This window comes from Mixophyes fleayi, chromosome 2 (assembly GCF_038048845.1).
Source record: "Mixophyes fleayi isolate aMixFle1 chromosome 2, aMixFle1.hap1, whole genome shotgun sequence".
In the NCBI taxonomy this organism is placed as follows: Eukaryota; Metazoa; Chordata; class Amphibia; order Anura; family Limnodynastidae; genus Mixophyes; species Mixophyes fleayi.
In genome coordinates, this window is record NC_134403.1 from 13,361,196 (window position 1) to 13,377,532 (window position 16,337).

General features: G+C 42.5%; 1 protein-coding gene across 1 annotated transcript in view; it reads left to right on the forward strand.

Moving 5' to 3' along the window:
• P4HA3 (prolyl 4-hydroxylase subunit alpha 3) overlaps positions 1-16,337 on the forward strand; it is a 55,637-nt gene that overhangs the window by 11,110 nt on the left and 28,190 nt on the right. The window contains exons 2-3 of the mRNA XM_075198490.1: positions 6,713-6,855; positions 12,826-13,049. Coding sequence (XP_075054591.1) covers positions 6,713-6,855; positions 12,826-13,049 — 367 coding nt within the window. The remainder of the gene's footprint in view (positions 1-6,712; positions 6,856-12,825; positions 13,050-16,337) is intronic.

Below are 16,337 nucleotides of genomic sequence, written 5' to 3' on the forward strand. Positions count from 1 at the left end.
AGTAGGCAGGTGAAGCGTAGGAGCTGTAGACACCTGGGATGGCACTGGGGAAACGGAGGAAAGCACAGGAGCTTCAATACTAGCTGTAACAGTCTGTCCAGATGTTCCTTGGGAGGTTAACGATTGGTAACATTGAAGTAACAGCTGTTGGCGAGCATCCTGTTGCTCCACACGGCTGACCAGATGCTGCAGCATCTCTTTAGCAGTAGGTTCCGTATCTGGGTCTGTCATGGCCTGATCTTACTGTCACGGGCACTAGGAGTCTTTACCCAGGGATCACCAGGTGATAGGCTTACCAGAGCAGTATAGGTGGTAATATGGTACTCTGGTGGCAGGGTGATCACGGAACAGGAAATAGCAGATGATGAGATGCTCAGGAAAGTCTATGACTAGCAGCACTGGCAATATGGAGGTAGTAATACACGAGGAACTGTATGGACAAAGGACACGTGAAGGTAGTCAGTGGTCTGCGGTAGCAAGTTGTACCACTGCTATAGTGAGGAGGAATGTCCAACAGAAACGAGGAGGTGATGAGATTCAGCGGTCTGCGGATAGCAAGTTGTACCGCTGTCTGAGTGAAGGAATGGAATCCAAGTGGAGGTATCCGGGGAGTCAGTGGTCTGCGTTAGCAAGTTGTACCACTGCTATGTGAGAGGATACTGGAACAGGTGAAACTGTAAACAGGAGTCAGTGGTCTGCCACTAGCAAGTTGTACTACTGAATATATATGTGAGGAGGTGCACGGGGAGAGACTGCAACACAATATATACACGGGCACCTTGACTTTGATCCACAGTAATATGCACAATATAAATGTATAAATGACTGAACAACACTGCCAATATAGAAAGTCTCTTGAAGTAATCCGGCATGAGATAACACAGTCAATGATGGCAGTAGAGTCAGCAGATAGTACACTCCAGAGGAGAACCAACACAGTCAATGATGGCAATAGACTCAGCGGATAGTACACTCCAGAGGAGAACCAACACAGTCCAGCAAGGTATGCAATACACAGCACAGTCAATGGGAAGTATGCATACCGTGGTTCAGGAGAAGGCAGTCAGACAGGAGTGCAGAGATACCTGAAGGGCAGGAGGCCAGCAGGATACAAGTCCCTGGATGGGTGAAGCAGGGGTCTAGCAGGTGCAGCGCACAGGTAGGTAGACCAGCAGGGAACACAGGAAGGTGTGGAGAGCGGATCAGCAGTAGATGGATGAGTAGCGCTGAGAAGTAACAGCAGCGGGTCTCTGCGGGAACACGGAGGTAACCGATAGCAACCAGCAGGTGCAGTAACGATGGGACACCGGAGCAGAGTAGAACTGGAACAGATGATCACGGAGAGTAGCGGGTAGCAATAGGCAGCAGACTCAAGGAAACACGGTAGAGTAGACAAGGACTGAAGACTGAAGCGCACAGAGGCAGCGGATAGGAATCAGCCAAACAGTCACGATGAAACACAGACGGGTTGCAGGTTGAAGACTGTAGTGCACGGAGGCAGCGGATAGGAATCAGCTAGCAGTCACGATGATGAAACACAGACGAGTTGCAGGTTGAAGCCTGTAGTGCACGGAGGCAGCGGATAGGAATCAGCTGGCAGTCACAATCATGAACAGGTGAGTGGATGTGGTTGAAGCCTGTAATGCACGGAGGCAGCGGATAGGCATCAGCTAACAGTCCCAATGATATATGGTAGAGTTGAAGTGATTAGAAGACTGTAGTGCACGGAGGCAGCGGATAGGAATCAGCTCACAGTCACGATGATATAGTAGATGGTAGAAGTGGTATGGGAACCACAGTAGCAGAAGTGGTTTGGAAACCACAGAGGTAGAAGTGGTTTGGAAACCACAGGAATCAGCAGGGCTGAATGAACAAGGAAACACAGGAACACCTTCAGAGACTCATGGGGAATGAGACTCCAAGATCAGGCAACGTGGTGTTGACCACAGGTGCTTAATATAGGGAGGTTGCCTGATCTGCCAATTAAGTTAAAGGAACATACACTGAAGGTTTGGAAAGGGCTGCGCATGCGCAGTCCCTCAGGATAGAGGACGTCCACGGTTCCTAATAGTCCGGGAAGAAGCACTCACAGTCCGGTGAGTGACAGTACTTACACCCGAATTCAACTAGAAACGTTTCTGGAGATCCTGTTTTTGTTGAATATCATCATCAGCTGTTTATATAGCGCCACTAATTCTGCAGCGCTGTACAGAGAACTCACATCAGTCCCTGCCCCATTGGGGCTTACAGTCTAAATTCCCTAACATACACGCACACACACACAGAGACAAAGATCAATTTTATAGCAGCCAATTAACCCACTGGTATGTTTTTGGAGTTTGGGAGAAACCGGAGCACCCAGAGGAAACCCAGGAAAGCACGGGGAGAACATACAAACTCCCTCAATAGCATTAGGATGCAATATATTCTCTAAACTTGGATTTAACACCATTTACATGTGATTATTCAGATATTTTCCCTTTCTTTCTCTCACACACAGGATAACGACCCCCTTTGCTGTGCATTCAAGTTAAAAATATGTGTTGGTCAATCTCAGACCACATGCTTAATTAACATGCGATTTCCTTTCTCCAAAATTGTTACAGAAACAAGTTGCCTTCAAAACTACCTCAGAAACCAATACATTTACAATGATATAAGCACTGCGCCACTAATAGGAAGTGAAATGGCCACAACCACTGTAAGTGTTAGTTTGATAAATGGACCCCTTTGTGTTAAAACATGCAGGAAAAAACCATGAATGGTAATTTGCCGTGTACTCAGTTGTGGCAGAAGCCAGAGGAGGGGGCAGTAAACAACATCAGCACAAACACTTCATTTAGAAATAGATCTTGTGTCCGGGGAGGTTCTGCGAGGCTCGAGAATGGGTTAGTTTGTCTGTACGCCCGCAGCGTCACCTGGTCTGGGTAAACTCACCCCTCTATTCTATCCATGTGATGCAGAGAGTGTGACAATAGGAGGCTGAGTATAGTCAAACTCAATTTTCAACACCACTTTCACCTGTACCGAGCCACACTCGGATGTTATCCAGATATCGTCTTGTGCTTTGGACATACTGCAAACTTACCTTCTGTTCCTGTGTATCGTTGGTCCTGGCTGTTACCATTGTTCATCTAAGTTCACCTGTACCTGCTGTTTAGTATTCATACCTGTTATCCAGCCACACCCAGATGTTTGTTTATTATACACAGCGTTACCTGGTCTGTGTTTACTCTGCATTACCTGGATTGAGTCCCTGCTAAAATAAAATTGTTTTATGTTTTCATCATACTCATGGCTCCATGGCTGTCATTACAAGGATCTAGTTATTGTAACAGTCATGAGTGCATACACACTTCAGAATTTGCCCGACATCGTACTATCGTTTATAGAGATTTCTAGTGCAGGCAGAACTATATAGAGTGTACAACGTCACAATCTTTTCAGCCGATGGTTATGATAGATGAAGAGCACAGATCTGAAGGTAAATCATGTAAAACGTGTATAGTGTGTACACTTTAATCGGCTGCTGATCGGGACTTTAAGTTGTTGGTAAAATGATAAACGATAGTGCATCGGGAGATATTTTCTGTAATGTGTTATCCTGCAGAGTGGATGACACACTCTGTAGAGTCTAATCACAGTACAAGTCATACACAGGACTGAATGAGTCACCCCGAGTCTGAGATTCCTGATATCTGAAGTCAGTGAGGACGTGGATTAGAGAAATATTACTGAACCCGTTCCATATGTCCATAATACACTGTAACACTGATATCTCTGATAGAGGCGTATAATGGAAAACACATGGTCACGTTGCTATCGGTCCAGAGACACATTGCGTGCCTCCAGCTCTCACCATTTAGTTTCCACAACACCTTCATGCAGGGCAGGCGCAGTACATTGTTTATTATATGCTCATCCTTAACAAACACTAACTTATAAAGTTCAGATAATAAGATTAGCTAATGACTGGGGCAGTATAGACAGAGTGAGGGAAATTATATTGTGCACCTGCTTAGGGAAAATAAGGACATTTCCAGGGAGACCATTTTTCAGGGACTAGGCTGCAAAAACTCCTTAAAACCTGGGACTATCCCTAGAATTTAGTGACGACTATGGACCACAGTGTTACCTATATGATTATTCAGCCATGGGAAGCTTGATGATGGAGATGATGATGATGGAGATTTGTAGGACAGCCATCTGTCATGTGGCCTGATGGATGCACATATAGGAACGCAGGCTGGCTCTCATCTGACACGTGAGCCTCCTTACACCTGGAGAGGTGGCACAGGGGAGAGAAGGGGCGTGCAAACACAGCCCAAATACGGAAAGGGTGTGTTTACATAAATGCAGGAATATGCAAATGACCATGACTAGCCTTCCAAAAGCATGATGGAGCACTTAATAGTGCATTATCTTCCATTACTCGCGTTCATGCATTTATGCCTATATGTTGCTCAGCATATAGGGGTAGATACGTAATTTTTGCATGCAGCTTCTTTAGCGTAAATTACACCCATTTTGCAGGCACCTCTGCTTTATACCCTGTGAGCACTTGAATTATAAACTATACTATATATCATCTATACATCACCTTAGCCCATACTTGTCTATACTCCCGGCATGTCCAGGAGACTCACAAATTTCAGGGACTGCCAGGTAAGTAGACGAACCTCCCGGATTCCACCTGATGCGAAGCGGGCAGGGCCGCCAATTATGTCATCACAGCTTACGCACTTACCCATTGGACCTCCCTTCTGGGATATCTTTAGGTAAAAGACAATCATTACGCTATGTATAACAACGGTAACAAGTCATTTAAAAAACTCACACCAAGTCCAACAGCATGCAGAGTTTAGAATCCATGTAAAGTAAAAGGAAACCAGGGGAGGGGACGTGTCAGGGGAGCTGGCAAGAGAGGGGTCTGATTCTGGGATAATATTAGAAAGAAGGAAATGAGATGCTGTGAATGTACACGGAGCACATAAGTGAGAGAGGGTGAGGTTTAGGGTAATAGAGAAGTCGGTGTCTCAGGGACAAGTTAGGAGAATGGGAAATACAGGGAGGTTTGGAAGAGTGGGATATTCTAGGATCATTGAAGTCGTTTCTGGCTTCTGAAATGTATTTTAAGTACAAGTGTTTAAACTCAGTAACACTAATGGGAGTCCTCAGTTTCAGTGTGTTCTGTAGCACATTCCAGAGTGACAGAAGGTTGAATCCTATGGTCGCTCTCCCAAAACGCGTTAGCACTTTGGGCACTTTCAGAAATCAGTAAAAAGTTCAGTAAAAAGTTTCTTAGGACAAAGGCTCCAGACATATTGGGAGACAGACAACAATGTACTGTGAGAGTTTACCAGTGATAGTTCTGTACATCCAGAGAGCTGTATTTTTATATAGTATGTACTGTTGGGAGGTCCAACCTATAGCCACATATAAAAAGCAGTGATGAGTAGAGAATGTAAGACCAGTGATGAAGCACAGGGCTCAGGACTAAACTATGTCCAATTTACCAAAGGAACATTTTATCTAAGGAGTTGGTATGAAGTCTTGCAAGGCTTGACCTATTGGAGAAATAGAGAGATAGCTGTGGAACCTAAATAAGGAGGTAGAATCTTAATCAAAAGCTTTTAATGTGGAAAGGAGGAGACCGTGGACAACAGAGTCAATGTCCTTACTAAGATCTCGAAAAACGGTACCGACAAACTTCTCATTCTCCAGCTCGTGCTGTCAGTCATTAGTCACTTTGGCCATGGCTGTAATTTGATCATGTTCAGTTCTGAAACCAGATTCCTTTGAGTTTAGCAGGTTAATTTCACCTATGAAGGATTACCGCTGGGCAGTAACAATTTTTGCTCCAGTACTTTTGATAGTACTGATAGGAGGGAAATATATCACTGGCAATTGGGAAGGAAATCCGGCCTGTCCAGAGGAATGGCTCCCTAGGAAGCAAGGTCTCATGAATATTTGGGCATGAAGCTCATCAGTTGCGTTACTGGTTCCTATGGAAATTTTGCTCCCGTGGTCCAAGAAACATACAGACAGTTTATTCTTATTGTTTGCGTGATAAAGAATTTGTGCAGTAAATGTCCCTGGCACAAGGACTGATATGAATGAATAAACATTCTCTGTAAAGTGCTGAATAATATGTTAGTACTATATAAGTAAAGTGTAACAATAGTTCTCTTTAACATAGCAAATACTAAAAGGAAAATCAATATTGCAGTACTGTACGTATTGTTGATTAAATTTATCACATTAATCTTCTTCATAACTCATTGTAAACCCCAACATCCAAACTTAAAGGTGGATATGTACCATAACAGTGCTCGTACACAAGGCAACCCAACTGCTCAACAAGACTGCCGAGCCTGAGTGAGGTTAGGCCACACATACATTTACTCCGACTGTGACTTATATACACAGTCAGATTTATTTACATCTGGCCATTTATGCAATAATTGTCCAACTTGATTTATGGTCCATCACGACCAACATCAGATTAGACGTTGATCTATGTAGATTTTGAAGATCGGCGGTCTGTTTCGGTCTATACGCACTTTGGCTTGAAGATCTAAAATGATCTAATTGGGCATCAAAATCGTAACATATATGAGCACGTTTACTTTTCCCATGCACAGTACCACTGACTGTAAAAACTCTGTTCCTGGATAAATCTTCACAAACACAATATCTTCATGTCTTTCAGGTTCTATAACAAAGTGACAGCTTTTCACCACATAACTGATACCCCAGTGTCAGACCCAATTGTTGCCTACACCTTATTAAAGCGGCTGCAGTCTGAGTGGATGAATGTGGTGAACAGTCCGGAGGCCACTGAGAACATCAGAGGTAAAGGAGAAGCTGGGGTGACCTCACTTGTATTTGCAAGATTTGCATATAGTGTTTTGATCTTAAGGTGGCCACACACAGGCTGAGCCTGTCACTAGACTTCCGATATCCCTACAGCTGCCTAGTACAGTTGGATGATAACCATACACACAGGCAGACAGAGGTCATATTCCAATTGTATTTTAAACCATAACCAATAAGAATCCTATAAATTTCAGTAAGAGTTATCTGATGCCTCATTTGTTTCAGGACCCCACATGCTGAAATATCCATTGTGATATAGCAGATTTTGGGCCCAGTTTGTGCAACTGGCTGACATACATGAGCGATACTGACTCATATAAACTTCTCCTTTAGTGTTGGCCACAGTCTCTTTTTAGTCAGTACTTTTGGGATATATGGTTATACCCATCACCGACTAAAGGCCCGGTCTGACTGGTTGGCCTCCCAGGGGCGCAGCATGCTGAGGGCAGTGCTATGGTCAGATCACCACTTTTTAAAATATTAAGTAAAGATTAAACTACTTAGGTGCCCATGGCATGGATCCTGGGGAGGGGATCATAAATAAGTACTTCAATGCATCCATGATGATAGTTAATGTCAGGATATCTTGTGTTCTGTTGAGCTCCGTCAAGGGGGCATATATATTGCTCCATTATTATTTTCATGCCATCTATACCCCCTATAATATCATCAATCTCCCCATATCATTGACAATACTCCTATAGCGTTATCTTCCCGGTAATTTCCCCATATCATCATGTCCCCAATCAAACCATCAAAGTAATCATCTCCCCCATAAATTCTCCATATCATCATGTCCCCAATCAATGCCCCATATCATGCCCCCCATCAGTTCCCCAAAACCATCATCTACACCACATGACTTATATTATCTCTCCATCAGACTCACATATCATCATGTTCCCCATTACCCCCAATATCATCATCTCCTGCACCAATCTCTTATGTCAACTCATCCACAAATCCCCCATATCATAATCTCCTCCATCAATCTCTTATATCATCTCATCAATCTTACATATGGGCAGCATGGTGGCTCAGTGGTTAGCACTTCTTTCTTAAAGCACTGGGGTCATGAGTTCAATTCCCGACCATGGCCTTAACTGTGTGGAGTATGTATGTTCTCCCGGTGTTGGCATGGGTTTCCTCCTGGTGCTCCGGTTTCCTCCCACAGTCCAAAAACATACTGGTAGGTTAATTGGCTGCTATCAAATTGACCCTAGTCTGTGTGTGTGTGTGTGTGTGTGTGTGTGTGTGTGTGTGTGTATGTTAGGGAATTTAGATTGCAAGCTCCAATGGGGCAGGGACTGATGTGAGTGTGTTCTCTGTACAGCGCTGCGGAATTAGTGGCGCTATATAAATAGTTGATGATGATGATGATGATCATGTCTCAATAAATCCTCCTATCACCATGCCCCCCAGCAATCTGCAATATTCATATCCCCCATCAAGCCCATCCCTTCTCTCCTCTCTCTGACAATACCTGGTCATGTCTCGCTGTCTTCCATTCTGCTAAATGCCACTCTGCACGTCCTGCTCAGAGAGCAAGGAAACATCAGATTTAATTCCCCTTCTGAGCATAATTTAAATTTGGAGCTCTATAACGCCGGCTCACGTTGCATTGTTGGTGGTCGCACAGCTAGTTAAGCTCCCTGCTGGCTGCTGGCTTTGCTCTACTCAGAACCCAGAGCAGCGTGGGTGGAAGCTGCATGTTGCCCCTGTATGTTAATCCATGAAGTATTCCAGACAGCTGGCTAAACAGAATCTAATGTCTAACCTAATGCGATCCACACACTTCCTCCATATTTTGCAGACTGGCAGAGCCAGGATACAACAACCGGATACAAACAGACTTTGCATTGCCTTACAAACATTCCTGTAAACAGTCCCAATTTTTGCCAGTGGGCAAAACAGGTATGTCCTTACAGAAGGGGTGAATGATCGTGCTATAAATGGTTGGAAGATCAGGCCATGGTTTGAGTAGACCAATGGTGTCACCCTAAACACTAAAAAACATTTACCGTATATAAAAGAGCTTCTATTGACATTTATATATTTATGTAATAGTTTAAATATTGCCTACTTGGAGTAATCCATCCATTAACAACTGCCTCACCCAACTCCCACCCAATAAATAGCCTACTATAAATCAAATTATAAGTGTTCACTGTAGACTTGATAATATTTTTTATAGTATACACACAAAAAATAATGGTTGATAATAGGAAGACATTTAAGGAAAATAAATTCAGGGAGATGAAATCTGGATGGGACTATTCACGCTGCCAAAACACCTACAACTCAGTGAGGAATCATAAATATCCCATGACAGTAGAAGCATTAGTATTACCAAACTTATGTGTACATAATCTTTAATGATTCCGACTAGTTCACCCGCACCGTGTACATTGACCAGTTAGAAGAAAACCATTGTTATGATGGTTATTATTTTATTTAGATACTCCCAACATAAAAAAGACAAATAGAATCATAAACACAAATTGTAACATAATTAAACCAATATATTGTGCAAAGACAACTCCACTCCAAAAGGAAGCTATGACATTGCAATCATCTCTTTGGATATTTATAAATATAAATCTATTCCTACCTAATATCTCTAATATATACAAACACTACAGATTTAACCCAACACCTTAATTAATCGTAATCACCAACATTAAACTTATCATTGACTCCACATGAACGAAAAGGAGGTTACACACCTAAAACTAAGTGTAAACTAAGGGATGGAAAGAATGTAAAAGCCACACTCGGAACCAGGAGACAGGAGTATTTGGAGGCTCGAACCTGAAACCTCTCCACAGTTATCCAGGTCTGCAGCTCCGTCTTCTGATTCTCAAGAGAACGACTCACCAAGCACAATATGACCCAACAGCATGCACAGTTGGTCTATGGAACGAATTGCATGAATCCACTCCCAATTCCTAGAAGTTTAAATCTTCATTTTATGGAGATGTGGGATAAAGCTGATTTAAACCATCTGTTTTTAGAAAAAAAAAATTAATATATATTTTACTTTGCTGCTAAAGTGATAACTCCGATTTCCTTTACCGGAACCAGCCAATCACTAGTTATGTGCAGAGCTGGCGGCCACGTTGTCTACAGATGTCACACTGATATTTGATTGTAGTTTATGGCTACACATTAATAGAAACGGTTTATTGTGTGTACAACATATGCTTTATACGTTGTTAAATAGTTGGTACAATTTAATAAAAGACACAGGACATTCCTTTCATAAATCATAGCATAGTTGATCCAAAGGAAAGCAAAGGGCAAAATCCCCATTGTGTCAGTTGTTAATTTAGACCCACAAGGGGGGATCCTTCCTGACCTCCAAAATGAACCAGATAAATGAACCAGCTACAACTACAGGTATTCTCGGAAGGCATCCAATCAACTTTTAAATTCTGTTAGTGAACTTGTCATCACCACCTCATGTGGTAAGGAATTCCACAGTTTAAGCACTCCACTCTTACAGTAAAGAACCCTTTCCTATTCTCACTGCCATTCATAATTGATAACCCCTTGCCCTTTGTATGGTACGAGAATTAATTCAACGAATGCTTTTTTTAACCTTGGATATATTTATATGTATTAATTAGATAACCTCTAAAGTAAACACACCTAGATTTTTAGTCTTTCTTTAAAATTTAACGCCTTTAACTACTCATTCTCTTTAGTAATGAGGTTGCCTGTTTCTACCCCCCTTGAGTTCTTCTAGGTCCTTCTTACAATGATATGCCCAAAACTTTACCCCATATTCACGGCTGGCGTTACAATTAGGTTTACCTAGAGTCCTAGAGAATGTTGGGGGGGCCCTAAAACACTGTATAAGTGACATAATGTAACTCATCCAATGTTTATAATGAGCGCCGGCCGCTGACATAAAGGAGAAGCAGCGGACGGCTTCCTACCTGTGAATCTGTTATCTGCTTCTCCTCAACGTCAGGGATGGGCTGAGATGGTGTCTCTGGGTTATGATGTCACTGCCCAGCGCCATACTCCCAGAATCCTTTCGAACAGTGGATGTTGCCCCCTTCCTGTCTGCTAAGGGGGCGGGGCACTGTCTCGTAGGGCAGAGGTACCACATTACAAGGGGGCACTGCTTAGGGTGCCCACGGAGGGGGTGGAGCTTAATGACGCGATTAAGCCATGCCCCCTCTATTCACTTCCATGAATTTTGGCAAATGCGGGAGCTTTGCCTACTCTTCCAGGAGTCCGCGAGGACTCCCCAAAATTCGGGAGCCTCCCGGGAATTCCGGGAGAGTAGGCAAGTATGACTTATACAATGGTAACTGGTGTTGATGATGAATGGTAATATTTAGTTTGCATCTTGCTTTTATCCCCATTTTTATGCATTTATTTGCATTTGCAGCTGCTGCTTGGTACTGAGTGCTGCTATTTATCTTACTGTCTATTATTTTCCATCGCCATCTCAATAAAGGAGTAAATGGGGCACTTACTCTCTGCCCTGCAGGACAAGGGAACCACCATTAGACTCCCTAGTATCCACACATCCCTCAAGCATTAATCATGCACCTTATAATGCAAAATTAGAAACCTTCATACAATGTATTTTTTTCCAATTGAAACATAGCAAAAAAAGTTTTTCAGTATTTTGTCTTTATTTTCTATATTAAGTAACTTTAGCAAAAGAGTCTGAGGGGTATATTTACTAAATGTGGGTTTGAAAAAGTGGAGATGTTGTCTGTAGCAACCAATCAGATTCTAGCGGTCATTTTGTAGAGTGCACTAAAAAATGATAGCTAGAATCTGATTGGTTGCTATTGGCAACATCTCCACATTTTCAAACCCTCAGTTTAGTAAATCTAGCCCTGGGTCTCACCCATTAGGTCTTTACCCAGGGCCCACTAAGATTTTATATCAGCCCTGACTGTATCTCAGCTGTCTTTGGAGTTAGGATGGACATTGATTTACACAAGAACCATAAATTCTGATCTATAATCTCTCCGCAGAGGACATGGGGGATGTGACCTTAAATTATCCAATAACGCTAAAGACATTTTGGTTTCTGTAGCTTTTGTGAGGACATTTTTCACCTAGTTTGTCTGTAGTAAAAGGCTCTGACATCTGTCTGACAGAACACGATTTGGCAAGCGAGCTAATGCCCCAAGCAAAGAGTGAGGATTCGTTATAACCCTGTATCGAGTTAGAAAAACTGACAGTGGCCTGAGGCAGCGTTCAGACATTCCACTTATCTCACACTGTTAACCTCTGTATCCAGGGGGTTGAGTTTTCATTTCAGTGTTTGCCTGAACTGGTCTGCAAAGTTGCAAGTTGTCGAGACACAGCTGGATATTGTACACTGCAATTGGCCGGGCATCGCAGCATGTGCAGGACGAAAATGACCATAATTCCCAGTAATGATTCCAACAAAGTCATTTGGACCACTTATCAGGCATGGTGGAAAATGTGGTCAGAAGTTGATCGTATTAACCTATGTGTACTGTCATCTTCTGCCAGAACTCATCCAATTTGGCCACCCAAGTGTGTTGCCAAATGGAACAATAATCCTGAGGGCCAAGCGGCAACTTGGCCCATGTATGGACATCTTAAATTTACATAATAACGTACATTATAGAAGCAAGTGTTTCATTGTTCTAAGGCTTTATTTGGAGAGACAATTATGTCCACTTAGGCTTAACGACTATAACTAGATCCCCATGTAAACTAATTTAATAGACAGTCCAACTTTAGCAAATTCTGATGGTTATATGATGAAACGGAGCAGAACCCACCAGAATTCTGGTATTTGTTTCCATCGAAACACAACTGGGTTAATTATTGAGTTAGTCATAATTGGGAATGATATGAAGCATCATAGTGTCTTAGACGTCATTTATGATCTCTCTTGTATGTATCAGTTATTTCTCAAGCTCACGTGTCTCATCTCTTTAGTCCTCAAGGATGGTTATGAGAAGGTGGAGAGAGAACTTCCGATATTGGAGGATGTGGAAGGAGCAGCTAGAGCTCTGATGAGATTACAGGATGTCTACGCCTTGAATGTGAAGGGTTTGGCAAAAGGAATATTCCAGACCGGACCCAGCTCACACTTGAATCTCCTGTACAGAGCGGCCCAGGCCTCCACCATGACGGCAGACGACTGCTTCCATATTGGCAAGGTATTGAACATCTCACTACACAGACCAGAATATGAGAGTCCCACATAGAAATATAGTTACATCGGCCTACCACTGAGCTATAATATGTTATATTTTCAGGAATACACATTTTAGTAATGTGAAGTGATGGTGGCATCCTCCAATATAGCAGAATAATAAAAAGGACATCAGCCCATGCTTCACCCTGACCCACCCAACCATGCCCCACTGTGACCACATTCCATTTAGATTGACCATGCCCCTTGGCCTTCAGGGAGTCATGATTGTCCACAAACAGACTGGACCACCGGGAGATGAAGTGGCTGGTCTGGGTCATCATCTTGAGACAGGAGAACAAAGATCACCTGAACCAAAATAGAATGTATCCTACAGGGGGTAGGCAAAATAGCAAAATTTGGATAGGGACCCATTAATGCCGCTGTAGCTTCCTGGGCCCCGCACCTCTGCTTTCTGAGCATGCACAGTCCGGATCACATACGCTGGGTGGGGGAGGGTACACGGACCTCAATGGAGGGAGATCTGGTATCCTTCAGGCCCATAGCAGCCACACCCTCTGCAACGGCTGTAGCTCCAACATTGGTATCCTATCAGATTACTAGGGAGTAGTGACACCACTAAAAGCCTCATGCTTCAATGATGTCATTCCTAGGGAATTGATAGGCTGCATTCTCATGAATTTTAGTTTAACCCACAAAATGGCGGCCCCCATGGTGTGAGGTCAACGGGTACACTTTTTTTATTACATTCTGACCTACCAAAAGTTGCAATTTTTGTGAGTCCATCCTGATCTCCAGCGGTTGAAAGGGGTGTGGCCTACCTGTAATAGATGTAGCCTCACCGGATACACGCACGATTTGTGTGGACTGGGAGGTGGTTTGGGTGGATGAGGCGTGAGTTGGCAGATTGGGAGCATGTCCACAATTGTCCCTATTTTCAAATCGGAATGTTGGGAGCTATGTATCATGTTTTGGTTCTAAAAGCACGAGGCAGGGGCAAACGCAGGATTTGTAGAGTAGGGTTTCCACACCATACCACCAGTGGGCGTGACCAGCATGCATGGGGGCGTGGCTATAATATCAGACAGTGTTTGGCTGCTCTCCAACTCTTCCTATCCCCATAATATACATGGGCAATGCTGCGTGCACTACTGTTAGGTGTACGCAGCTCTCCCTTTTTAGCAGAGCTGTGTGAAGCAAGAGGAGGGTCCAGCCACCTCAATTGTACACTGCCCCAGGCTTGGAGGGAAGGTTTCCAGGCACTAGGAAGCCCTCCCTCGGTTTGCCTATGCGAGGGGTATATTTACTAAACTGCGGGTTTGAAAAAGTGAGCAACCAATCAGATTCTAGTTATCATTAATTTAGTACATTCTGCAAAATGATAACTAGAATCTGATTGGTTGCTATAGGCAACATCTCCACTCTTTCAAACCGGCAGTTTAGTAAATATACCCCCTAAGCTCTAAGCTATGTTTATGCTCTGTACACAGACGTAATATGTTTGTGAATATCTTGTTTTTGCTTTGATCGGATGTGGAGCTTCAGAATGAATTTTGTTTTATGAGACGTAAAATATCTGTGCCCCAGGTCTTTGTTCTTTTTCTAAAAAAAAAATAAAAACTGCACCTTTCAAGGAAATATTTCCCTTGATAAATTAATTCCAAGTATGTGAAATGATACACATGGGATAGAGCAGCCAGGGTCTCATGTTACAACACCGCGTTCTATAAAGACACTTATATCGCTTTGTCTGTAATGTGATTGTGAATACACATTAATTTGTTTGGCCACCTATTGTATTTCCATAGACCAGTGTTAATTTCTTTGATCTTTTCTGAGAAATCACAAATATTAAGTGAAGTAGAAGGAAATGTGGACGTGTGTCAGTAGCGATGTCTGGAATTAATTTGATGCAAGCTTTATATAACCTCAGAACATATGTCTCTGTGTCTTTACTAAGGAATGTTTTCTTCCATGTGGAAAATAGCAGAAAGGTTCCAAACTGATCCAAAAAAATAGTTTGCTACATGAGACATTTTTACGGCAGATTTTTATAAGCGCAATGGGTTATCGGTAAATTTAGTTTACTGGGTATAATATAAAACCAGAGCACTGAGAGAGAAATCAAGTCTTAAAACTGAATGTGCAGCTTCCATCAAGATAGATATATAGAATTTATGTGTGTTACAATGGTTCCTAGATGCCTGAAAAGTGCAATAACTAAGGGATAGATGTATCAAACCTTTTAAAAAGGAAAAGTGGAGGTGTTGCCCACAGCAACCAATCAGATTTCTCTAGTACATTCTATAAAATGATAGCTGGAATCTGATTGGTTGCTATGGCCTACACATCCACTTTCCCTATTGCAAAGGCCTGATACATTTGCCCCTAAGTCTGATGCAACTAGTGTTGTAGTAATATATTGGGTGTGAGATCACCTTAACCAAAACCATAAGTGGACCATAGACATCATTAATATTAATAATTAAAGAGCAACAGTCTGCAGACTGACATATGTAGCACATGTGCAGTACTGATTTTATATTATTAATAAAGAACAACAGTAACAATTAATAATATAATATATATATACACTAATTTATTATTGTATTCATTTTACATATTTTTATATTAATGGTGCAATTCTCCATCTGATAACATATTTAATAACTTTCAACCAGTTTGGCAGATACCTTCAGGTAGCTGGTTGGGAATAACTGCACTTTGTAGCACGGGGCAACTCAGGGGGAGGAACGTTTCCCCTCTAGGGGGCACTGTGGATCCTGAATAAATAATGTATTTCCCTAACACATTAGATTCCTAACAGTGGGATTAGTAGATGATTAAGTACATCATCCGGAGAAATCTCCTGACTTGGGCTATAAGTCCCTACAGTACAGCGCCGTACAGGTGATTAAATTTATACCATCAGCATCATCATCGCCATTTATTTATATAGCGCCACTGATTCCGCAGCGCTGTACAGAGAACTCATTCACATCAGTCCCTGCCCCATTGGAGTTTACAGTCTAAATTCCCCTAAAACACACACACAGACACACACACACACACAGATTAGGGTCAATTTTGATAGCAGCCAATTAACCTACTAGTATGTTTACTGCATATTAGAGATTTGGCCGTTACCATTTCTTCAGGAAGTTATATCTTCTCTGGTCATTGGGTCGATATATCACTTTGTCCTGTTAATGTGCACTGTTCCCAGGATTCCGACAACGGTCCCCAACTTTTCTACCAGGCAATTTAATAGGCACTGGCAGACAGTTTGCAC